Source organism: Rhinoraja longicauda, chromosome 9, assembly GCF_053455715.1.
Source record: "Rhinoraja longicauda isolate Sanriku21f chromosome 9, sRhiLon1.1, whole genome shotgun sequence".
Taxonomy (NCBI): Eukaryota; Metazoa; Chordata; class Chondrichthyes; order Rajiformes; family Arhynchobatidae; genus Rhinoraja; species Rhinoraja longicauda.
Window position 1 is genome coordinate 43,121,446 of NC_135961.1, and position 25,417 is coordinate 43,146,862.

General features: G+C 46.7%; 1 protein-coding gene across 1 annotated transcript in view; it reads left to right on the forward strand.

The window, feature by feature from the left end:
- Positions 1–25,417, forward strand: part of riox1 (ribosomal oxygenase 1) — a 69,343-nt gene that overhangs the window by 4,857 nt on the left and 39,069 nt on the right. Inside the window, exons 3-6 of the mRNA XM_078405875.1 lie at positions 6,091–6,230; positions 8,939–9,038; positions 11,659–11,772; positions 25,299–25,405. Of these exons, the coding sequence (XP_078262001.1) occupies positions 6,091–6,230; positions 8,939–9,038; positions 11,659–11,772; positions 25,299–25,405 (461 nt within the window). The remainder of the gene's footprint in view (positions 1–6,090; positions 6,231–8,938; positions 9,039–11,658; positions 11,773–25,298; positions 25,406–25,417) is intronic.

Consider the following 25,417-nt stretch of genomic DNA (forward strand, 5'->3'; position numbering starts at 1 on the left):
TAATGTTTCACTAACTTGTTTTGGACACATAAATTCCGTTTCCGTACATATCAAAGACTTGTTCCTCCAAACATTGCTGAAATCTGTTTTTTCTTAATTGGATTGCCTTGAACATTGCTACGATTTTAACCATAATACGCGCCACGTGTTCTTGCTTTAATTTGATTGTGATGTTGCCATGGCAACAACCCGTTGCCAGGAGATGCAGATTTGTAATGCTTAGAATCATGGGTAACAAGTTTGAAAGTGCCTTTCTATTGTTTATGAAGACTTTTTTCTTGACTGTATTTCAATCTTTTGAATGTCAGAATTATTTGCCTATTTTAAATGGAATTTTATTGCAGAAGAGCAATGACAGTACAACTTGAGCAATGACAATGGAACTTAAAACGTGATCAGTTTAATGACATTTGATGTCATTCCGTCAACTGTTGGAATTACAGTGGTCTAGCATCACACCAATTGTACAGCAGGGATCTTCACAAATATTCGTATGAAGATAACACACTTTACCCAGTTAATAATTTCATTAACTAATGTCTCTAAGATTTTGGAGAAGAACAGAAATATTCCCAGTTACTGTTAAAATATGGAAAGGAATGAAGAAACTCTTGAGGTGAGGACATTCTAAGTATTAGGGTTTTATCCTTTGGACTGGATTTTCTTATGTACATAAAATATTATGCAGAATCAACTCATTTATTGAGACAGAGTACCAAAATATGCAGATGCTTGGTGTCACTGTCACTACCTTTGTTCCAGACCAGGATCATAAAATATGCACAGTGCAGCTTTCTGCAATTTTCTTTCCCCTATTTTCTCCCATAAAACTAGCCAGAAATCAGAATAATTGAAATGTTAATCTCTCTCTTGAAAACTTGCATAAGGCTTGAATTTTGGCAGCAAACTCTATTAGTTGTTTATTTTCACTATTCGGTAAGTTTCAATGAGGTCCCCCCTCATTCCACTAAACTCTAGCAAGTAGAGGTCCATTGCCGTCAAGTGCTTATCATATGTTCACCCACACATTCCTGGGATCATTCTCGTAACCCCCCTCTGGACCCTCTCCAGCGCCAGCACGTCAGATTTGGGGCCCAAAATTGCTCATAAATCTCTAAAGGCAGTCTGACCAGCGGCTTACATCCCTGTTTTTGTATTCTAGTCCTCTTGGAAATAAATGCTAGCATTATGTTTGCCTTCCTTACTACCGATTTGACTTGCAAATTAACTTTTTGGGAATCCTGCACCAGCACTCCCAAGTCTCTTTGCACCTCCAATTTCTGGATTCTCTCCCCATTTAGAAAATGGTCTACGCCTTTATTCCTACTACCAAAATTATGACTCCACACTTTGCTACTCTGTATTCCATCTGCCACTTCTCTGCCCACTCTCCCGACCTGTCCAAGTCCTTCTGCAGAGTCCCTGCAGTGTTCTCAACATTACCTGTTCCTCCTATCTTTGTATCATCTGCAAACTTGGCCACAAAGCCTTCAATCCACTCATCCAAATCATTAATATATAACCTGAAGAGTAGCGGCCCCAGCACTGACCCCTGCTAGACACTGACAGACAACAAGAAAATGCTCCCTTTATTGCCACTCTTTGCCTTCTGCCATCCAGTCAACCTGCTATGCATGCCAGTATCTTCCCTTTGATACCATGGGCTCATCTTCTTTAGCAGCCTCATGTGCGGCACTTTATCAAAGGCTTTCTGAAAATCTAGGTAAACAACATCCACTGACTCTCCTTTGTCCACAAAATGCTGGATTAACTCAGCAGGTCAGGCAGCATCTCAGGAGAGAAGGAATGGGTGACGTTTCAGGTCGAGACCCTTCTTCAGACTGATGTCAGGGGTGCGGGACAAAGGAAGGATATAGGTGGAGACAGGAAGATAGAGGGAGAACTGGGAAGGGGGAGGGGAAGAGAGGGACAGAGGAACTATCTAAAGTTGGAGAAGTCAATGTTCATACTGCTGGGCTGCAAGCTGCCCAAGCGGAATATGAGGCGCTGTTCCTCCAATTTCCGGTGGGCCTCACTATGGCACTGGAGGAGGCCCATGACAGAAAGGTCGGACTGAGAGTGGGAGGGGGAGTTGAAGTGCTCAGCCACCGGGAGATCAGGGTTGGTTAAGGCGGACTGAGCGAAGGTGTTGAGGGAAACGATCGCCGAGCCTGCGTTTGTTTTCGCCGATGTAAAGAAGTAGACATCTAGAGCAGCGGACGCAATAGATGAGGTTGGAGGAGGTGCAGGTGAACTGCTTGGGTCCTTGGATGGAGTTGAGGGGGGAGGTAAAGGGACAGGTGTTGCATCTCCTGCGGTTGCAGGGGAAAGTCCCCGGGGATGGGGTGGTTTGGGTAGGAAGGGACGAGTGGACCAGGGAGTTACGGAGGGAACAGTCTCTGCGGAACGCAGAAAGGGGAGGGGATGGGAAGATGTGACCAGTGGTGGGGTCCCGTTGTAGGTGATGGAAATGTTGCCGGATGATTTGTTGGATACGCTGGCTGGTGAGGTGGAAGGTGAGAACAAGGGGGATTCTGTCCTTGTTACGAATGGAGGGAGGGGGGATCAAGAGCGGAGCTGCCGAATGTAGAAGAGACCCTAGTGAGAGCCTCATCTATAATAGAGGCTATTATAGCCTCTATTCTTCAGGAAACGGGGAAGCCCCATTTCCTGAAGAATGAGGACATCTCTGATGCCCTAGTGTGAAACACCTCATCCCGGGCGCAGATGCGGCGTGGACGGAGGAATTGGGAGTAGGGGATAGACTTTTTGCAGGAGACAGGGTGGGAAGAAGTGTAGTCCAGATAGCTGTGCGAGTCAGAGGGTTTATAGTAGATGTCAGTCACTAGTCTGTCTCCTGTGATGGAAATGGTGAGGTCCAGGAACGGGAGGGAGATGTCGGAGATAGTCCAAGAATATTTAAGGGCAGGATGGAAATTGGAAGTGAAGTGTATGAAGTCAGAGTTCTGCATGGGTACAAGAGGCAGCACCAATGCAGTCGTCGATGTAGCGGAGGTAGAGTTCGGGGATGGGGCCAGTGTACGTCCGGAACAGGGATTGTTCGACGTACCTGACAAAGAGGCAGGCATAGCTAGGGCCCATGCGAGTGCCCATAGCTACGCCTCTGGTTTGGAGGAAGTGGGAGGAGTCAAAGGAGAAGTTTTTAAGAGTAAGAACCAGCTCTGCTAGGCGGAGGAGAGTGTTAGTAGATAGGGATTGGCTGGTTCTACGGTCGAGGAAGAAACGGAGAGCTTTGAGACCATCCTTGTGGGGGATGGAAGTGTAGAGTGACTGGACATCCATGGTGAAGATGAGGGAGTGGGGGCCTGGAAACCGGATGTTATCGAGGAGATGGAGAGCATGTGAGGTGCCTTGGACATAGGTTGGGAGGGATTTGACCAGGGGGAATAGGATGGAGTCGAGGTAGGTGGAAATAAGTTCGGTGGGATATGAGCAGGCAGAGACAATGGGTCTGCCGGGACAGTTCTGTTTATGGATTTTAGGTAGGAGGTAAAATCAGTCCGTGCGGGGCTGGGGAACTATAAACGCAGGCTCGGCGATCGTTTCGCTCAACACCTTCGCTCAGTCCGCCTTAACCAACCTGATCTCCCGGTGGCTGAGCACCCCCTCCCACTCCCAGTCTGACCTTTCTGTCATGGGCCTCCTCCAGTGCCATAGTGAGGCCCACCGGAAATTGGAGGAACAGCACCTCATATTCCGCTTGGGCAGCTTGCAGCCCAGCGGTATGAACATTGATTTCTCCAACTTTAGATAGTTCCTCTGTCCCTCTCTTCCCCTCCCCCTTCCCAGTTCTCCCTCTATCTTCCTGTCTCCACCTATATCCTTCCTTTGTCCTGCCCCCCTGACATCAGTCTGAAGAAGGGTCTCGACTCGAAACGTCACCCATTCCTTCTCTCCTGAGATGCTGCCTGACCTGAGTTAATCCAGCATTTTGTGAATAAATACCTTCGATTTGAACCAGCATCTGCAGTTATTTTCTTACACTCCTTTGTCTGTCCAGCTTTTTACTTCCTCAAAGAATTCGAACAGATTTGTCAGGCAAGATCTCCCCTTCACAAAACCATGCTGCCATCGGCTTATTTTATCACGGACTTCCAAGTACACCGTATCCACATCCTTTATAATGGACATCCTGTGTTTGGAGAGGGGTTAATGGATGAAATTGGAGATGTGAATTAGGCGGTTCTGGCCATGGGAGGGTCTGTAGGGTTGGATGCTCAGCATGGGGTCAAAACAGATATCAAGGTTGTGAACACTTCTTCAGCCACAGACATAGACCAGGAATGGGGTGGTTGTGGCGGGATCAAAGATAATAGTTTCAATATTCCAAATAACAAAAGACATTTCTGCTCATCTGCTAACCTACTGAATTGTTCCAGTTGCTCTCCTTTTTTTTTGCTAGATTCCAGCATCTCTTGTGCCTCATAAAATTAAATTCCATTGAGCAAATTGAACAAGAAAATAGACAAAATGTTGGAGTAACTCAGCGGGATAGGCAACATCTCTGGAGGGCAGGAATGGGTGACGTTTCGGGTTGAGACCCTTCTTCATACTGGTTAGAGATAAAGGAAACAAGAGATATAGATGATGATGTGGAGAGATAAAGAACAATGAATAAAAGATATGCAAAAAAGTAACAATGATAAAGGAAACAGGCCATTGTTAGCTGTTTGTTGTGTGGAAACAAGAAGCTAGTGTGACTTGGGTGGGGGAGGGATAGAGAGAGAGAGGGAATGCCGGGGCTACCTGAAGTGAGAGAAATCAAAATTCATACCACTGGCAGACCTCCCAACCCTTCCGAATTTGGCGGAAAGTTTCTGCTTTCTTATTTCATTTCCGCCATTCCGATTTCGCCTCTCATTTTTCCGCAAAACATATGCCTCACCACTTGCCCCGCCGCTCGCCTAGCCTGGCCTGCCCTGGTCTAGCCTGGCCGCTCGCCTCTTGCCTGGCCTGGCCTCGCTGCTCTCCTCTCCGCATAGCATGAGGCCTGTTGATATTGAAGGGATGGGGTGGGTGAATGAGGGGAAGGGGTTGGGGTGTGGGGAATGGGGGGCGGGGGGGGGGTGGGAGGAGAGGGGGTGGGCGAGGAGGGGAGGGGGGAAAGGGAATGGGGACTAGGGGGGGAGGAGTGGGGGGAAGGGGAGTGAGTAGGAGTGGGGGGGACGGACATGGACTGTTGTGATTTGCTGTTGAAGACCACTGGAGCAAGTATGTCTTCAATTAAATTAGGTATGCAGTTTTAAATGAAATTTTCTTCATAACTTAGTCATACATTTTATGACCATTGTTCTTTTATTCAATACGTTGAGAATTGGGATGTGCAAGGAAAAAGCAAAATAGAAAAAACAAAACAAAACTATTTTTTCTTGGTGTTGTAAAAAGTATTTCTGTTCAATAACCTTTCTATAAATACCAGAATATACTCATAATAGGCCTGACATTGTACATGTAGTCCAAGAACTACAGACTGTTGGAAATAATAGTCGTTTTTCACACATGAATGTAACGCAACGTGAATGCGCATTTGGCGTGCATACTTTTTTTTTGCTGAAAAGTTGCATTATAAATTTTGATGTAAAATTCTGAATTTTGGACTTCAAACTTATGAATTTGTAAAATCAAATGTTGGGAAGTCTGCACGGGGCTGTAAGCTTCCCAAGCGAAATATGAGATGCTGTTCTGCCAATTTGTGTTTAGCCTCACTCTGACAATGCAGGATACCTAGGACAGAAAGGTCTGTGTGGGAATGGGAAGGAGAATTAGTATTTGGCAACCGGGAGATCAGGTAGGTTCAGGCGGGCTGAGCGAAGGTGTTCAGCGAAACCTTCGCTCAGCCCGCCTGAAAGACTAGGCGATCGTTTCGCTGAGCACCTTCGCTCAGCTCGCCTGAACCTACCTGATCTCCCGGTTGCCAAACACTTTAATTCTCCTTCCCATTCCCACACAGACCTTTCTGTCCTAGGTGTCCTCCATTATTCATGTTTTTTTAAACGATAAATTTATAAAAACGTAGAATGGTATTGACAGTAACTAGATAATGACGGTTTGTTTATGATCCTTGCTCAGAGCAAAGATGCAAGACCCTGGACAGGACCAACATTATCAGTACTTCTGCGGGATCTACGTCACATACAAAACAGCAAGGAAAGAGCGGTTAGACTCTTTGATTGGTTAATAGCACCAGTTGCTTCAAAAAAGTTTTTCAGGTTGGTATATGCAGAATAGCAGCATAACTTTTATAAATGCAAGCATTTAATAAAGTATTTAAAATAACCTCGGCTAGATGAAAGTGCAATAATTGAACTGTCAGAAATCACTTTTGAAATTGTAATATTTGCACTGAAATAATTTCAGATAATGTCTGAAAAATGTCTCAAAAGATAACATGTGTTTGATTTCTCCTAATGGAATGGGTCATATTGTGCTGGTAAGCTTGTTATGTTGTACCATTTAAAGTAAGTATTAGGAAGTGCACAAGAATTGTTTGGATATGACCCTTGCTTTGAGTCATCATTTCCCCCACCTATCCAATCCAACTAAGTGTTTGTGGCCATTTATTGAGCTTCCGTTAGTCTAAAAAGATTGTGAATGCTCATTAATTGTTAGGATTTGCTACAGCTTCCTGATTATGCCCAAACTCACATGGATAAGCCTCCAAATTAACATTCCAGAGGCTGGAAGTGGAGCTTTCTGTACTTTTAATCTCTGTGCTGAGATTCCATCGCATGTTAATAGTGGGATGTGACTCTCATTTAATGGGTTGGAGAGGGTAAATTAATAGTAATATGAAGCCCAAGGTCATAATGGTAGTAAGGTACTTATTTCTGGTTGAGCCACTGTGAATGTGGAAGCATCCATGGTTTTGTGCTCCTGTCTAACTCATTCCCTGCCCCAAGGATGCAGATTCTGCATTGTGCCATCACAGAAAACTGATATCAGAAATATAATGGTATGTTCATGATCCAAAGATAAGCCACCAAGTGGGATGGCTGTTGGCAGGTCTTCTTGATATTGCATTCAGGAAGTAGACGGGTTGCATTTCCAATCTCTCAAATGTTGCCGTGCAATTTTAATCCATCTTTTCATTGCATTCTCCAAAATCTAGAAAGAGAAAATGAAGGTACACATCTGGTTGAACGCTATTATTAAGCAATTGTGCCTTTTATTAGATCTTAATCATGCATGTTTATTGGAAATTTTAAAAGAGCAAATAATTTCAAAATATAGTGATGTACATGTTAACAGTGTTAATGTTTTATAAGTAATTGAATAGGATAGCATTGGGAATAGAAGATTTTTGTTATGATTTGTTTGAATTGCATACAATACAATACAATATATCTTTATTGTCATTGTACAGGGGTACAACGAGATTGGGAATGCGCCTCCCATACGATGCAATAATTTAATTCATTTAAACAACAACAACCCAACGAAATAAATTGTAACAGTTTTAAGACAGTGCAAGTAGATCTGTGCCGGATCACTGTGCGTTTTGACCATCCGGCTCAACAGGACCGGTTCATAGCAGCTATGGCCCTGGGGATGAAGCTGTTCCTGAGTCTGGAGGTGCAGGTGTAGAAGGCCTTGTATCGTCTGCCCGATGGTAGGAGTTCGAACAGACTGTTGCAGGGGTGTGAAGAGTCTTTGTGGATGCTGGTGGCTTTTCTGAGGCATCATGTGTTGTAGATGCCCTCCAAGGCTGGTAGTTGTGTTCCGATGGTCCTCTGAGCTCTATGGACCACCCGCTGAAGAGCTTTCCTTTCTGCCTCCGTGCAGCTGAGGTACCACACAGGGATGCCATGTGTTAGGATGCTGTCTATGGTGCAGCGGTAGAATGTCGTCAGCAGCTGTTGGTGTAGTCCAGACTTCTTCAGTGTTCTTAGGTAGAACAGTCGTTGCTGTGCCTCTTGACCAGCGCAGCAGTGTTATTGGACCATGTTAGGTCCTCCGAAATGTGAGTGCCTAGAAACTTGAAGCTGAACACTCTCTCCACACTGTCCCCGTTGATAAAGATCGGGGCGTATTCCCCGTTGTGTGACCTACGAACATGTTGTGTGAACATGTTGGCCTTTATGACAAGAGGAGTTGAGTATAGGAGCAAATAGGTCCTTCTGCAGTTGTACAGGGCCCTAGTGAGACCACACCTGGAGTACTGTGTGCAGTTTTGGTCTCCAAATTTGAGGAAGAACATTCTTGCTATTGAGGGAGTGCAGCGTAGGTCCACTAGGTTAATTCCCGGAATGACGGGACTGTCGTATGTTGAAAGACTGGAGTGACTGGGCTTGTATACACTGGAATTTAGACGGATGAGAGGGGATCTTATTGAAACATATAAGATTATTAAGGGATTGGACACATTAGAGGCAGGAAACATGTTCCCAGTGTTGGGGAGTCCAGAACCAGGGGGCCACAGTTTAGGAATAAAGGGTAGGTCATTTTGAACGGAAATTAGGAAAAACGTTTTCAGTCAGAGAGTTGTAAATCTGTGGAATTCTCTGTCTCAGAAGGCAGTGGAGGCCAATTCTCTGGATGCTTTCAAGAGAGAGCTAGATCGAGCTCTTAAAGATAGCGGAGTCAGGGGGTATGGGGAGAAGGCAGGAACGGGGTACTGATTGTGAATGATCACATTGAATGGCGGTGCTGGCTCGAAGGGCCGAATGGCCTACTACACCTATTGTCTATTGTCTATAATTTGACAGATAGGTTGCAGCAACAATTGACAGCTACAACTAATTAGATGCTGTTAAGGAATTATAGGGAAAAAAATCCCTTGATTCAAAACTTAATTACAATTCTAAACTCAATGTAAAGCAGCTATTACAGGCAACTTTCACACCCATGTTATAAATATATATAGTGGAGAGAGTAATGAGAGTAATATCTTAACCTTTATTTGATTTCTGCATTTTAGTGACATTTGGGAGAAGACCCCAGCTTTGATCAGACGACACAATGTGAGCTACTACAAGGGATTGTTTTCTTCAGAAGAGTTTGATAGAATACTAAGAGAGGTAAACTCGAATATTTGCAAGCCCTTAAGCAAAATTGACTAGGATGGTCAATTAAATGTCGGAATAATTATTTGTGTCAAAAATCTTAATCTGTAGTTATCTTTCAAGTAATCTTGTGGAAACTAAGGTGGTATAACATTGGACATTTGAATTCAAGAAATATAGAAGGAATAAAGGTGTAGCCTACTTTCTGAATGGAGAGAGGATTCAGAAGTTGGAGGTGCAAAGGGACTTGGGAGTGCTGGTGCAGGATTCCCAAGAGGTTAATTTGCAGTTGAGTCAGCAGTATGGAAGGCAAATGGGATATTAGCAATCCTTTTGAGAGGACTAGAATATAAAAGTAAGGATATAATGCTGAGGGTTTCTAATGAACTGGTGAGGCCACATTTGGAATATTGTGAGCAGTTATTGATCTAAAAATTTGAGGAAGGATGTGATGGCGTTGCAGGCAGTCTAGAGGCGATTAACGAAAATGATCCCTGAGAAAATTGGGTTAACGTATGAGGAGTGTTTGAAGGCTCTGGGCATACACTTGCTGGAAGGATGAGGGGATCTCATTGAAACCCACCGAAGAATGAAAGGATTAGATAGAGTGGACATAGAGAGGATGTTTCCAGTAGTCGGAGAGCCAAGGACCAGCAGGCACAGCTTCAGAATGAAAGGACATACTTCAGAATGGAGATGTTGAGGAATTTCTTTAGGGTGGTGAATCTGTGGAATTTATTGCCATAGATGGTGGTTAGGTAGTTTAAAAGCGAAGATTGACCGGTTCTTGATTAGTAAGGGTGTCAACAGTTACAAGGAGAAGGCAGAAGAATGGGGTTGAGACGGAAAAAGAGATAAGCCACAATCAAATGGGGGAGCTTACGATGGGCTGAATGACCACATTTTGCTCCTATGTTTTACAGTCTTATGGGGGAGGAGAAAGGGGGAGAGGGAGATGTTATGCCAGGAGCAGCATAGGCAAGCAGCCCAAACTCAAAACATCCAGCAAGAAGGTAAAGCTAGGGGTGCAGCTTAATCTTTTGAAAATCCTACGTGTTTTTAAATCTTTCAAGTCTTTGACATTCAGAGATTTGAAACTATACTCAAATTCAACTAAATTGTCTTTCCCTGTTGCCTCCTAAATCTGAACTTTCTAATCCCCACTGAAATCTAACATTTTGGATCCTGCACCCAGGTCTTGATATAGAACCTGAGAGGCAATTTCCACAGCATAACATTTGGGAATTACCAGCAAGATTCCATTTTGTGTGCAGTCTTGCAGTGTATTGAACTGATAAATTCACCCTCCCAATCTTTCAGTAAATCCCAGACTATATTTCATAGCGATTACACAGAAATATGGGAATGTACTTTAGTTTGGATCACCAACACACGCTATGTGATCCAGTTCTTTTACACATCACAACCATTATTGAATACTAAAGTTAAAATTAAAGAATGCAATTTATATCATGTTATGAATACCATTGTTTTTATTACGTGTTTCCTTAATAAACTGATAAAATATGTTTTAGAATTAACTTGGGTCATCATTTTCGGGTCTGTGGAAGTTGAAAGGGAATGCATAAATATGTCCCACAACAAGTTGACTGGGTTTCCAGAATAATAAATCATGAATTCTATTATCTCAGCGATATTCTTGATCCTTTCTCTGAATATACAGTACCACAGAACTATGGAGAGTTCTATGTGCTACATCGTTAATGTGTGCATCACTGAATTGGTAACAATTTAAAAAACTCTTTGCTCAGAGTTAATGTGATTCAACTTGACCACATATTTTGTGCAGAGAACAAATTATTTTCATCAGTTGCAAACAGATGGCTTGTCTGCCAAGATTTCTGAAGTGATTTCCTGAGAAAAACTCCTCAGCAAAATACTTCTTCACACATGACAGTAGCAACCGTATGACACTGCTGAAAACGGCCACATTTCTTAAATATGAAATTTCCTGATGCATTAGAAAGAGGACCAAGTTAATAAGTTGCTCAACCCAAGTTCTTCACTCAGTTGCAGTAACTCATAAGCTTCATTTCTAATTTCCTGCCTTTGCTCCAAATCTCAACACCTCTACCAGACAAAAACTAACAATCACATGTAAGTTTCAGTTATATCATCTACCGTCTTATAGGGCAGGTATTCCAGATTTATTTTTCCAGAGGAGTAGAAGGAAGGGCTTCCTGGTTTTATTCCTGAATGGTTTAATTCAAATTTTAAGATTATGACCCTTTATTCTTGATTTTCACTCACCAGGGAAAAGTATTTCTTTATCATATCAAACCTTTAAAATATCTTAGCAGATCAGGTAGCATCGGGGCAGCACAGTGGCGCAACGGTAGAGTTACAGCCTTTCAAGGCCAAAAACCCGGATGATCCTGACCAAGGGTACTGTCTATACAGAGTTTGTATGATCTCCGTTTGACCATGTGGTTTTCTCTGGGCATTCTGGTTTCCTCCCACAGATTGGTGGGTTAATTGGCTTCACTAAATTGTCCCTAGTGTGTCGGATAGAATGAGTGTAAGGGTGACCATGCATTTCCGAGTGCATGTTTAGCATGAACATATGGCTCTTTTGTTTCAGACTCAATTTTATAATTCTCTTTTTATTTTAAAGGACATTGTTAATTTTGGAGTAAACCTGGATGTAACAAGTTATTTTGATGGCGAAAAGGAAACCCATACTCCTCATGGCAGGGCACTACCAGTGGTGGTATGGGACTTTTATAAGGTAAGCAATACCTTATAAGGTAAGTTGGCTGAGGCCTAACAGTAGCTCAGAGATTATTTCAAATTTCAATGCATTTTTGCATCTGTTTTCAATTTCTGAAAAGTTTATGGATAAGGGAAATGTTCTCATGCAAAGGGCATATTTCTAAGTTAGTGGTACTTGTTTGGACTCAACAAAAAATGCTTTAATCTGAATTTTCAGCATTCTGGTACATTGCACACCTCCACATCAAAAGCGTTTATTGCTGGAAAGTAAGACATCTACAGATGATGTTGAATTTTAATACATACTAGACTAAGTGGGGAGTGGATGTAGGGGCCGAGTGGATGGGGGGAAGGGTGGGGGGGAGGGGGATGAGGGTGGGGAGGAGAGTATGGGGGTGTGGGGGGAGGAAAGTGCACCACCCCCTTTCCCCCACTCTCTCCTCCCCCACCCCCCCTTTCTCTCCTCACCCCCCCTCCTACCCCCATCCTTCCCTCCACCCACTCGGCCCCCACGTCCACTCCCCTCCGTGGAGCCGTTGGCGGCGAAAGGCCCTTACCGAGCGTGCAGGGAGGAAGGAGTGCGGGACTACTCGAGTCGGGCAGCGGAGGTGGGACTACTCGAGGCGGGCAGCGGAGGTGGGACTACTCGAGGCGGGCAGCGGAGGTGGGTCTACTCGAGGTGGGCAGCGGAGGTGGGACTACTTGAGGCGGGCGGCAGCGGGTCTGGGAGAATGGGGAGGGGAGAGAAGCGAGAGGAGAGAAGCGCGGCGGGAGGTGCGCACAAGATGGCGGAGCGTGAGAAGAAGCTGCCTGCTGCGCTGCGGCTTGTGTGCAGTGATGGTGCTGGGCCAGGCGGGAGGGGGGACTCGACGATGCCGTGGCGTGGGTTGAAGGAACGGAAGGGAAGGATGAGTGGACAATCAGTTCGACCATCTCCCTCCTGCTCGAATACGTGTCCCCCAGGTGTGGGAGAGAGAGGGGAGAGAAGCGTGAGGAGAGGGGAGCCTCTGATTGCGGGCGGGCGGCTCCGCTAATGGCGTCCATCTTGTTTGTGCGAGTGTGGAGAGAGGCCGTGACTGGTGACGTCAGACACACAGCACTTGGAAAAATGTGGTTAGAAATGAAAGTTTGAAACTTTCAAACTTTTGGGGGTGGGGGGGGGGGAGCGCAAGCTCATCTCACAGTTGCACGGGTCCCATTGTGACGTCACACGCTGAAGACCTTCAAGAAATCGGTTAGAAATGAAATGTTTTAACTTTAAAACCTCTCTAACTTAAAAAATATACGACCAATTTAAATAAAAGTTGTTGGAAACAGTCGCCGCAAGAGTGGTGATGAAGGTGCTGCAGAAATTGTGCCGCTATGGATATTTTGAATTACATACGGATTTATATATATACCTGTAAGGAGTTTGTACGTTCTCCCCGTGACCTGCGTGGGTTTCCTCCGAGATCTTCGGTTTCCTCCCACACTCCAAAGACGTACAGGTATGTAGGTTAATTGGCTGGGTAAATGTAAAAATTGTCCCTAGTGGGTGTAGGATAGTGTTAATGTACGGGGATCGCTGGGCGGCACGGACTTGGTGGGCCGAAAAGGCCTGTTTCCGGCTGTATGTATATGATATGATATGATATACACACACACACACACATATATATATATATATATATACATACACAAGATCTGAGTATTAGTAGACAGACAGACAGACCCACCCACCCGTTGGGCCCATTCCTCCTAGAGGGGGGCCAGGGAAGGGGAGAGGATGTGACTGAGGAGCCCACTCTCTCCTCCTCCACTCTCACTCTCCCCCACCCCCTCTTTCCCCACCACCCCCCTTTCCCCACTCTCTCTTCCCCCCACCCCCTTTCTCTCCTCCCCATCTCCACTCTTACTCTCCCCCACTCTCTCTTCCCCCACCACCAACCCCCCTTTCCCCCACCCCCGCTGTCCCCCTCCCCAGTCCCACTCTCCCTCCCACCCCCACTCTCTCCTCCTCCCCCTCTCCCCCCCTCTGTTACTCTCCCCCCCTCTGTTACTCTCCCCCACCCCCCCTTTCCCCACCAGCCCGTCTCCTCCCCCATCCCCTGCCTCCCCCACTCTCTCCTCCCCCCACCTTCACCCCCTCCTACCCCCATCCTCCCCTCCACCTACTCGCCCCCCACGTCCACTCCCCTCCGTGGAGCCGTTTGCGGCGAAAGCCACGTACCGAACGTGCAGGGAGGAGGAGGGAGCGCCGGACTGCTGGAGATGGGCAGCGCGGCGGCGGCTGTGGCCTAGCCGAGCTGGGATTACTCGCAGTGGTTGTGGGGTAGAGGGGGAAGAGGGAAGAGAGAAGCGAGGGGAGAGAGGAGAGAAGCAAGAGGAGAGGGGAGCCCCTGATTACGGGCGGGCGGATCCATCTTGTTTGTGTGAGTGAAGAGAGAGTCCGTGCGTGCCCTATGGCGATGTCATACGCACAGCAGCCCTTGGCAAATGTGTTTAGAAATGAGATTTTTGAACTTTAAAATGTCTAACTTAAAAAATATAAGACCGATTTAAATGAAAGTTGTTATAAAGAGTCGCTGCGAGAGTGGTGACTATTGTGGCGCTATGGTTGACTGTTTTGGCAAAATCACAGAAAAACATATATTTACATACGTAATATACACACAAGATTTGAGTTTTAGTAATAGTACTATTACAAGTGTGCCCGTTGGGCCCGTCCTCGTAGGGTTTCCATTGTAACCGGGAGGGGAGTGGGGAGAGGAGGGAAGGGGGAGGGAGGGAGGGAGGTGTGGAGGGGGGGAGAGGGGAGGGGGAGGGAGGGGAGAGGGGAGGGAGGGGGGAGGGAGGGGGACCTCCCCTTTTCCCAGTACCCCTCTTTCCCCGTTGGGCCCGTCCTCGTAGGGTTTCCATTGTAACCGGGAGGAGGGAAGGGGGAGGGAGGGAGGAGGGAGGTGTGGAGGGAGGAGGGGAGGGGGAGGGGAGGGGGGAAGGGGGAGGGAGAGGGAGAGGGGAGGGAGGGGGGGAGGGATGGGGGAGGGAGGGGGAGGGAGGGGGAGGGGAGGGGGAGGGAGGGGGAGGGGAGGGGGGAGGGGAGGGGGGAAGAGGGAGGGAGGGGGACCTCCCCTTTTCCCAGTACCCCTCTTTCCCCGTTGGGCCCATCCTCGTAGGGTTTCCATTGTAACCGGGAGGGGAGTGGGGGGGAGGGAAGGGAGGAGGGAGGTGTGGAGGGGGGAGGGGAGAGGGAGGGAGGGGAGGGGAGGGGGGAAGGGGGGGGGAGGGAGAGGGGAGGGAAGGGGGGAGGGAGGGGGACCACCCGTTTTCCCAGTACCCCTCTTTCCCCGTTGGGCCCGTCCTCGTAGGGTTTCCAAGTAACCGGGAGGCGGGAGGGAGGGAGGAGGGAGGAGGGAGGTGTGGAGGGAGGAGGGGAGGGAAGGGAGGGAGGGGGGAAGGAGGGGAGGGAGGGGGACCTCCCCTTTTCCCAGTACCCCTCTTTCCCCGTTGGGCCCGTCCTCGTAGGGTTTCCATTGTAACCGGGAGGGGAGTGGGGGGGAGGGAAGGGGGAGGGTGGGAGGAGAGAGGGGGGGGAGGGAGGGAGGGGGGAAGAGGGGAGGGAGAGGGGAGGGGGAGGGAGGGAGGTGTGGAGGGGGGAAGGGAGGGGTGAGGGAGAGCGGTAGGGGGGAGGGGGAGGGAGGGGGACCTCCCCTTTTCCCAGTACCCCTCTTTCCCCGTTGGGCCCGTCCTCGTAGGGTTTCCATTGTAACCGGGAGGAGGGGAGGGAGGGAAGGGGGGAGGAGGGAGGGGGAGGGAGAGGGGAGGGAGGGGGGAGGGAGGGGGGAGGGAGGGGGACCTCCCCTTTTCCCAGTACCCCTTTCCCCGTTGGGCCCGTCCTCGTAGGGTTTCCATTGTAACCGGGAGGAGGGGAGGGAGGGAAGGGGAAGGAAGGGAGGTGTGGAGGGAGGAGGGGAGGGGGAGGGAGGGGGAAGGGGGAAGGGGGGGAGGGAGAGTGGAGGGAGGGGGGTAGGGGGGAGGTGGAGGGAGGGGGGAGGGAGGGGGACCTCCCCTTTTCCCAGTTCCCCTCTTTCCCCGTTGGGCCCGTCCTCGTAGGGTTTCCATTGTAACCGGGAGGACGGGAGGGAGGGAAGGGGGAGGGAGGGAGGAGGGAGGTGTGGAGGGAGGAGGGGAGGGGGAGGGAGGGAGGGGGGAGGGGAGGGGGATGGGGGAGGGAGAGGGGAGGGAGGGGGGTAGGGGGAGGGAGGGGGGAGGGAGGGGAGGGGGGAAGGGGGGAGGAGGGGGACCTCCCCTTTTCCCAGTACCCCTCTTTCCCCGTTGGGCCCGTCCTCGTAGGGTTTCCTTTGTAACCGGGAGGAGGGGAGGGGGGGAAGGGGGAGGGAGGGAGGAGGGAGGTGTGGAGGGAGGAGGGGAGGGGGATGGAAGGGGGGAGGGAGAGGGGAGGGAGGGGGAGGGAGGGAGGGGGCCCGTCCCCGTAGGGTTTCCATTGTAACCGGGAGGGGGGGAGGGAGGTTGGAAAGAGCATCCCTCTCCCCATCAGAACTTCCCCCTCCATCGACTCCTTTAAGTCCAGGCTCAAAACCTATTTCTACTCCCTAGCGTCTGAGGCTCATTGAGGAGGCGCTGTGAACTGTTTGTGTGCTGCTGTATGTTTCATTTTTTTCCTTAGTACCTAATCAGATGTACAGCACTTTGGTCAACGTGGGTTGTTTTTAAATGTGCTATACAAATAAAATTGACTTGACTTGACAGCTTTTCGCAACAATGTAGCACAGGGGCATTGTGATGTCACACGCTGAATAGCGCAGGGGGGGGGAAGGGGGGTCAGCTCGAGTTCATCTCACAGGGGCATTGTGACATCACAATGAAGACTAAATCCGCACCGCAGCGCCCCCCCTTCTGTAAAAACTTCGATAAATGAGGGGGGGCAGCACTTTAAAACCTCTGTAACTTAAAAAATATGCGACCGAATTAAATAAAAATATCATTTTCCAGCAGCGAACCGCATGGTGATTAAGGCGGTATAAAAATCGTGGCGCTACGGTTCACCGTTTTGCCGAAATTGCCATATTCAGCCGACATCAGTGAAATATATATACAAGATCTGAGTTTTAGATAGTAAGTAGAGAGAGAGAGAGAGAGAGAGAGAGAGAGAGAGAGAGAGAGAGAGAGAGAGAGAGAGAGAGAGAGAGAGAGAGAGAGAGTGTGAATTGAGAGAGAGAGAATGAATCGTTTATTTCCTCTAACACTCAAAAGCACTTGCTGCAAATGAGAGAATCATTTATTTCCTCTAACACTCAAAAGCGCTTGCTGCAAATCAAAATAAAGTTTATCTCGGTAAATGCCACAATAATAAACCTATACCAAAATATAGCTCTTAGACACTTGTAGTAATTCTCTGAAGCCTTGATTGTTTCTTCACTTGCATGTCAGTCATCTGGTATCACCCAATCTGTTTGGCTATTTTTGTGTTTCCTGAATTGACTACACAAGTTAATTTACAGTAGGACATTTAAAGCTGGAGTATCTACCTGACTGGCAGACTGTATTCAAAATTGGCTTGGTGATTGGAGGCAGAGGGGAATGGTGGATGGATATTCTTTTGACTGGAAGTCTGTAACCAATGGTGTACCACGGGGTATTGGGACCTTTGTTGTTTATAACACATCTATATAGAAACAAGAAGATCTTGACCCGAAACGTCACCCATTCCTTCTCTCCAGAGATGCTGCCTGTCCCGCTGAGTTACTCCAGCTTTTTGTGTCTATATAGAAACAACTTGGATGAGAATCTAAGGGATATGATTAGTAAGTTTACAGACCTCAATGGTTCAATGCTAATTTATTGTCACAAGTACTAGGTGCAGTGAAATTCCTTTTTTTATATACGGTTCAGGAAAAAAATGTTACTATAGATAAGTACAATCATACTTGAGTACAAGAGTATAGGATCGGTAGATTACACTGAGACAGTACACAGGAGTCGCCACATCTCCAGTGCCATTTAGTATAATTCCAGTCAAAGGTTGTTAAAAAATGTAGTGTCTTAACTTAGCCATAAAGGCCTGTTCTGGTGGTGGCACTGGATCCGAGTTACAGGGTCAGCCAGGTCAGGTGGTGTTGGTGTCCTTCGCTGCTAGGCCGCTCCGTGCTGCAGTACAATCCTTGTGTTGAATTCATCTGGGGAGCATTTTATTTAGGACTTAGATCAGGTGACCCTGCATTATTACGGGGGGTGGATGTGCTTCTTGAAATCGGTCGGTATTATGATTCTCAGTAATGCAAATCCATATCTCAGTGCATGCATCAAGAATTGCAAGCTAACGTTTAGGTTATTGATAAAGAAGCAGAAGATGGTTAGTCTTAGGACAATGCCTTGTGGTACTACTACAGTGATGATATCTCCTTGAGCAGCAATTCTGCCCCTCTGAGATGTCATATAGGTAGAATTGGGCTGTTCATAAATTCAGTGCCAGAGCACCATTCTGCAGAGCACTGTGGATGTGGGAATAATTGGGATTGGGTAGTCTTGGAAAATGGAGTCGTGAAATAAATATCTCCACTGTTGCAAATTCACTTGGCGTTGAAACCAATGTTCCAGTTTACTTGGAGAGAAGATTAGGATAAGCTGGTGGCTATGCCTTTTCTCTCAAAGGTTCTATTCGTCAAATCACCTATCCCGCCCTTTCTTGGACGGGAAGTTGTCAAAGGATACAGTGAGACAGATCAGCTGGAAAGATGGGTGGATTGATTGCAGGTAAGATTTTATCCAGATAAATGTACGGAAATGCAGTTGAGGAAGTCACATTCTTGTAGGACCAATAGAGTAATGGCAAGGTCTATAGAGGCATTGAACTATAGAAGCATCTTGGGGTGTAAGTCCATAGTTTTCTAAATGTGGCAACACAGGTGGATAGGGTAGTAAAGAAGGTAGACACACAGATCTGAAGATGGTGGTTTTTACACAAAAAGAGAGTGCAGAAGGTATTTAATATTCTTGCTTTCATGAACCTTGTTTGCTTGTTTGTCTGTTCCTGAACTACAGCCAAAACGGTACACGATAGCCCGACAATTTTAGGCCCACCTTACTCATCGCCGTCCCTTTGGTGCTAATGGAAGAAGTTTCATTGAAATCGGTGTAATATTTTTAAAGTTATTTACATTTTAAAGTTTAAAAACCCGCGCATGCGTAGTTGGGGCTCCGTTGATCTGGTACATACGTATGATGGCTGCCACATCCGCGCGTGCGCAGAACAAACGCGTCTGCGCCTGCGCAGTTGGGGCCCGTTGAGCAGGGCTCGGCTGCCTGTCTCTTGGGGGCGGGAGAGCCAGGCCTGGCGCCGGGAGAAGCAGCCGGAGCCTGGACGTGACCAGGTAACCGTGAGCCTGAGGTAGGCCAGGGGGAAAGGCGGCAGCAGCAGCAGCCGCGCTGAGGCCGGGTGGAGGTGGAGGCCGCGGCCTGGCACTGGCCTGCCCTCGGCTCCCCCGTCCCCTCTCCTCTTCACAACTGGCTCAGCGCCTTCCCCATGCCGCCCAGAGTCCAGCGGCTCAGCAACAGTGGGAGGGGGGAATGGGGGAGAAGAGGGTGCTGCACCAATGCAGGAGTGGCATCCCCAGGGGGGAGGGGGTGAAGGAGGGGGGGAGGGAGAGGCAGGGGAGTGGGGGAGAAGAGAGTGCTGCACCAATGCAGGAGTGGTTTGGGCCCAATGGGTCCACTTGGCCTAGTTGAATATAAGAGTTGGGATGAAGTTGTACGTTGCATTGAATAAAATGCAGTTGGAGTATTATGTTTAGTTCTGGTTGCTACACAGCAGGAATGACATGGCATGATGGAGAGAGTGCAGAAGAGAATCACCAGGATGTTTCCTGGATTGGAGAGCTGTAGTTATAAGGAACGATTGGATAAGCTAGATTACTCTGTCTGGAATATAGAAGGCTGAGGGATGACCGTATAAAGGGCCATTGGTAGGATTGATTATCACAATCATATTCCCAGGGCAAGTGAATCTGGAGCTGTAGGCCGCACATTTAAGGTAAGAATGGAGACATTTAAAGGAGATTTGAGGGGTGGTTAGAGGAGGTAGTCGGGGCAGATACAGTGCCCTCCATAATGTTTGGGACCAAGACCCATCATTTATTTGTTTGCCTCTGTACCTCACAATTTGAGATTTGTAATAGAAAAAATCACATGTGGTTAAATATTAGTGCACATTGTCAGATTTTAATAAAGGCCATTTTTTTACATTTTGGTTTCACCATATAGAAAATACAGCTGTGTTTATACATAGACCCCTAATTTCAGGGCACCATAATGTTTGGGACACATGGCTTCATAGGTGTTTATAATTGCTCAGGTGTGTTTAATTGCCTTCTTAATGCAGGTATAAGAGAGCTCTCAGCACCCATTCTTTCCACCAGTCTTTCCATCACCTTTGGAAACTTTTATTGCTGTTTATCAACATAAGGACCAAAGTTGTGCCAATGAAAGTCAAAGAAGCCATTATGAGACTGAGAAACAAGAATAAAACTGTTAGAGACGTCCGCCAAACCGTAAGCTTACCAAAATCAACTGTTTGGAACATCATTAAGAAGAAAGAGTGCACTGGTGAGCTTCCTAATCGCAAAGGGACTGACAGGCCAAGGAAGACCTCCACAGCTGATGACAGAAGAATTCTCTCTATAATAACTTTTAAAAATCCCCAAATACCTGTCCGACAGATCAGAAAAACGCTTCAGGAGTCAGGTGTGGATTTGTCAATGACCACTGTCCGCAGAAGACTTCATGAACAGAAATACAGAGGCCACACTGCAAGATGCTAACCACTGGTTATTCGCAAAAATAGGATGGCCAGGTTACAGTGTGCCAAGAAGTACTTAAAAGAGCAACCACAGTTGTGGAAAAAGGTTCGTGGACAGATGAGACGAAGATTAACTTGTATCAGAGTGATGGCAAGAGCAAAGTATGGAGGAGAGAAGGAACTGCCCAAGATCCAAAGCATACTACCTCATCTGTGACACACAGTGGTGGGGGTGTTATGGCCTAGGCATGTATGGCTGCTGAAGGTACTGGCTCACTTATCTTCATTGATGATAAACTGCTGATGGTAGTAGCATAATGAATTCTGAAGTGTATACACTCATCCTATCTGCTCAAGTTCAAGCAAATTCCTCAAAACTCATTGGCCTGCGGTTCATTCTACAGCAAGACAACGATCCCAAACATACTGCGAAAGCAACAAAGGAGTTTTTCAAAGCTAACAAATGGTCAGTTTTTGAGTAGCCAAGTCACTCGATATGTAGGTTAATTGGCTGGGTAAATGTAAAAATTGAGTGGGTGTAGGATAGTGTTAATGTACGGGGATCGCTGGGCGGCACGGACTTGGGCCGAAAAGGCCTGTTTCCAGCTGTATATATATGATATGATATGATATGATGATAAACCCAATTGATCATGCCTTTTATATGCTGAAGAGAAAACTGGAGGGGAATGGCCCCCAAAACAAGCATAAGCTAAAGATGGCTGCAATACAGGCCTGGCAGAGCATCACCAGAGAAGACACCCAGCAACTGGTGATGTCAAGCAGACTTCAAGCAGTCATTGCATGCAAAGGATATAAACACAGCACAAAAAGTAAGGAAATTTGTGTTTGGTAGATTATTTCTTTGTTATAACAATGCTTCTTGGCAATAAATCTTATACCGTTGGAAAGCCTGTTTATTTCCCTTTTAAATGGTGCCACATTTGTAAGGAACATGCATTTGTGGGATGAGCAGCAGAGCTGAGTATATGGGTTGCGCCCATGAAAAATTTGCCAAATCTTCTCTGCCAATGCCAAACGGCTTATTCTGCCGTTGCTATTGACTCTTGTTTTGAGCTTCTGGTACCCCCAGGTGCCTGATTGGCACCTGATTGGCAGCATCTGTGAGCATGGGCCCTGCTACAGTGGTCAGTAGGTGTCTGCTCCAAGAATCGGCATGCCACGTTTGACTGATCTGGATAGGGCCCGTGCGATAGGGCAACTTCAAGCTGGTGTTCCGCAAAACCAAGTTGCGGCATTATTTGGAGTGAGCCCTAGTACCATCTCCAAAGTGAAGGCCAAGTTCCATATAACGGGGGATGTCAGAGACAGGCCGCGAAGTGGGCGTCCCAAGAAGACGACACCCGAAGAAGACCGTTTCCTCACCCTGTCAGCACTTAGGAACCATAGGCTGTCTTCTACAGATTTGCAGTCAAGGTTTGCAGGATGATATGGCCGACGGCTCTCTGCCCAGACAATTCGGAACAGACTGCACGCAGCCGATCTCCGGTCTCATAGGGCTGCCAGGAGGCCTGCCATGACTGCCCTTCACCGTCAGGCCCGTTTGCGCTGGTGTCGGCAACACGTGCACTGGAACCTGAACATGTGGAGGAACGTTATGTTCAGCGATGAGTCCAGATTCTGCCTACGGCAGTTGGATCATAGGGTCAAAGCGTGGAGAAGATGCGGAGAACGCTATGCTGATTGCTGCACCGATAGAGTAACATCTTTTGGTGGAGGCAGTGTGATGGTGTGGGGCGGCATCTCCCTCACTGGAAAAACGAGGCTTGTCATCATTGGAGGCAATCTCAATGCAGAGAGATATCGAGATGAGATTCTGCAACCAGTGGCAATCCCATATCTCCACAGTCTGGGACCGAACTCTATCCTCCAAGATGACAATGCTCGCCCCCACAGAGCAGGGTTTCTCAGAGACTACCTCCAGAATTTGGGAGTGGAGAGGATGGAATGGCCTGCCAGCAGTCCTGACCTCAACCCCATTGAACACTTGTGGGATCAGCTTGGGCGTGCTGTTCGTGCCAGAGTGACCAACACAACCACGTTGGCTGACTTGCGACAAATGCTGGTTGAAGAATGGGATGCCATCCCACAACAGTGTGTGACCAGGCTGGTGACCAGCATGAGGAGGAGGTGCCAGGCTGTTGTGGCTGTGTATGGTTCTTCCACACGCTACTGTGGCTCCTGTTTATTAAATGAATAAATTGTTAAATTGCCAATATGTCTTGTTTCTTCAGACTTCAATCATCCAATCCACCAAACAACACCGAACAAGAGTCAATGGCAGCATAAGCTGTTTGGCATTGGCAGAGAAGATTTGGCAGATTTTTCATGGGCGCAACCCACATACTCAGCTCTGCTGCTCATCCCACAAATGCATGTTCCTTACAAATGTGGCACCATTTAAAAGGGAAATAAACAGGCTTTCCAACGGTATAAGATTTATTGCCAAGAAGCATTGTTACAACAAATAAATAATCTACCAAACACAAATTTCCTTACTTTTTGTGCTATGTTTACAACAAAATGCTAAACATGACTACTTTTATTTACATGACATTGCTGTGTCCCAAACATTATGGTGCCCTGAAATGGGAGGATTATGTATAAACACCGCTGTAATTTCCACATGGTGAAACCCAAAATGTATAAAATTTGCCTTTATTAAAATCTGACAATGTGCACTTCAACCACATATGATTCTCAAATAGTGGAGTACAGAGGCAAATAAATAAATGATGAGTCTTTGTCCCAAACATTGTGGAGGGCACTGTATTATTACAATGTTTGAAAGGTATTTGAAAAGGTTCATAGATAGGGAAAACACAGTGAGATACAGGCCTAATCCATGCAAATGGAATTAACATGAATAGGCATCACGGTCAGCCTGGAAACATTTTCTATGCTATACGATTTTGTGTTCTATAATCTGCCGCTCATCGGGACAGGCAACACTGGAACTTGTAACTCATAGATAAAATCTCAGTTTAATTCACCAAATTACCCAGATTCGTTGTTAAGTTGATTTCATAGCCAGAAAATTCTGCTTATTTCCATTCTAAAGATATGTCCTTTTATTCTAAGGCTGAGTCCTCTGGTTCTAGACTCTCCCATTACTGGAATCATCCTTTCCACATCCATTCTATCTAGGGCGTTCACTATTAAGTAGGTTTCAATGAAACCCATCTCATCCTTCAAAACCCAAGCAATTACAGGCCCAGAGCCGACAAACGCACCTCAAATGTTAATCCAATCCCTGGGATCATTCTCGTAAACCCCATCCAGGCCCTCATCCTTCCTCAGATATGGGGCCCAGAACTGATCACAATGTTCCAAATGTGGCCTCATCAGTGCCTTATAAAGCCTCAGTATTACATCCTTGCTTTTATATTCTAGTCCTTTTAAAATGAATGCTAGCATTGCATTTACCTTCCTTACCAACAACTCAACCTTCAAACTGTGCACTTTGCAATGCTATATTTCATTTGCCACTTCTTTGCCCATCCTCCCAAACAGTCCAAGTCCTTCTGCTGACTCTCTGCTTCCTCAACACTATCTGCACCTCCACCTATTTTGTATCATCTGCAAACCTGGCCACAAACCAATTAATTCCATCGTTCAGATCATTAACATTAAAAGTGAAAAGCAGATGGATCAACACTTACCCCTGCGGATCACCACTAGTCACTGGCAGTTAACCAGAAAAGGTCCCCTTTATTCCCATTCTTTGCCTTCTACTTATCTTGTTCAGCAGCCTCGTGTGGTACCTTATAAAAGGCCTTCTGAAAATCCAAGTAAACAACCTCAACAGACTTCTTTGCCTATTCTGTTTGTTACTTCCTCAAAGAATTCCAACAGATCAGATGAGATCTCCCCTTAACAAAACCATGCTGACTACAGCCTATTTTATCATGTGCTTCAAAGTACCCCGAGACAACATCCCTAATAATGGACTCTAAAATCTTACCAACCACAGAAGTCAGACTAACTGGCCTATAATTTCCTATCTTTTGCCTCGCTCCGTTCTGAAGCAATGGAGTTACATTTACAATTTTCCAGTCCACTGGAACCATTCATGACTAACGATTCTTGAAAGATCACTACTAATACCTCTGATCTCAACAGCCACTCCTTTCAGTACACTGGGATGTAGTCCACGTGTTCCAGGTGAATTATTCATTTCAGAGTCAGAGTCATATGGCACAAAAGCAAGCCCTTCGACCTAACTCTTCCCTGCGAATCAAGATGCTCATCTACGCTCGTTCCATGTGCTTGCATTTGACCCGTATCCCTCTAAACTTTTCCTACCAATGCACTTGTTCAAATGTCTTTCAAATGCTGTTATTGTACCTGCCTCAACCACTTGCCCTGGCAGCTCGCTCCATATTCCTACCACCCTCTCAAATGCAATTCCCTGTGTACTTTCAATGCTTAACTTATTAACGCGGAACATGGCTGTTTGTGTTACACATGGGAAGAATTTGACTTATTTGGACAAATAAATTGGGAGCATCAACCTGTTCACCAGATATGTTGGCAGGAGTTTGTCATTAATCATAATTGTTTGGAACTTTATTAACCGCAGAGATACTGATTGTAAATACTGGATTTAAATGCTGGCTACAGTTTTATCTTTGGAGTACTTTCTGAATTGCAATCTATTCCAGCTTTAGGGGAAGATGAGTTGCACATCGATCAGGAACTAACTAAATGTGTTTTTCTGTCGGCAGAGTGGATGTTCTTTGCGTCTGCTGAATCCTCAGGCCTTTTCTGGAACCATTTGGAACATTCTGTCTATTCTTCAGGAAGCTTTTGGGAGCATGGTTGGGGCCAATATGCAAGTATCTAT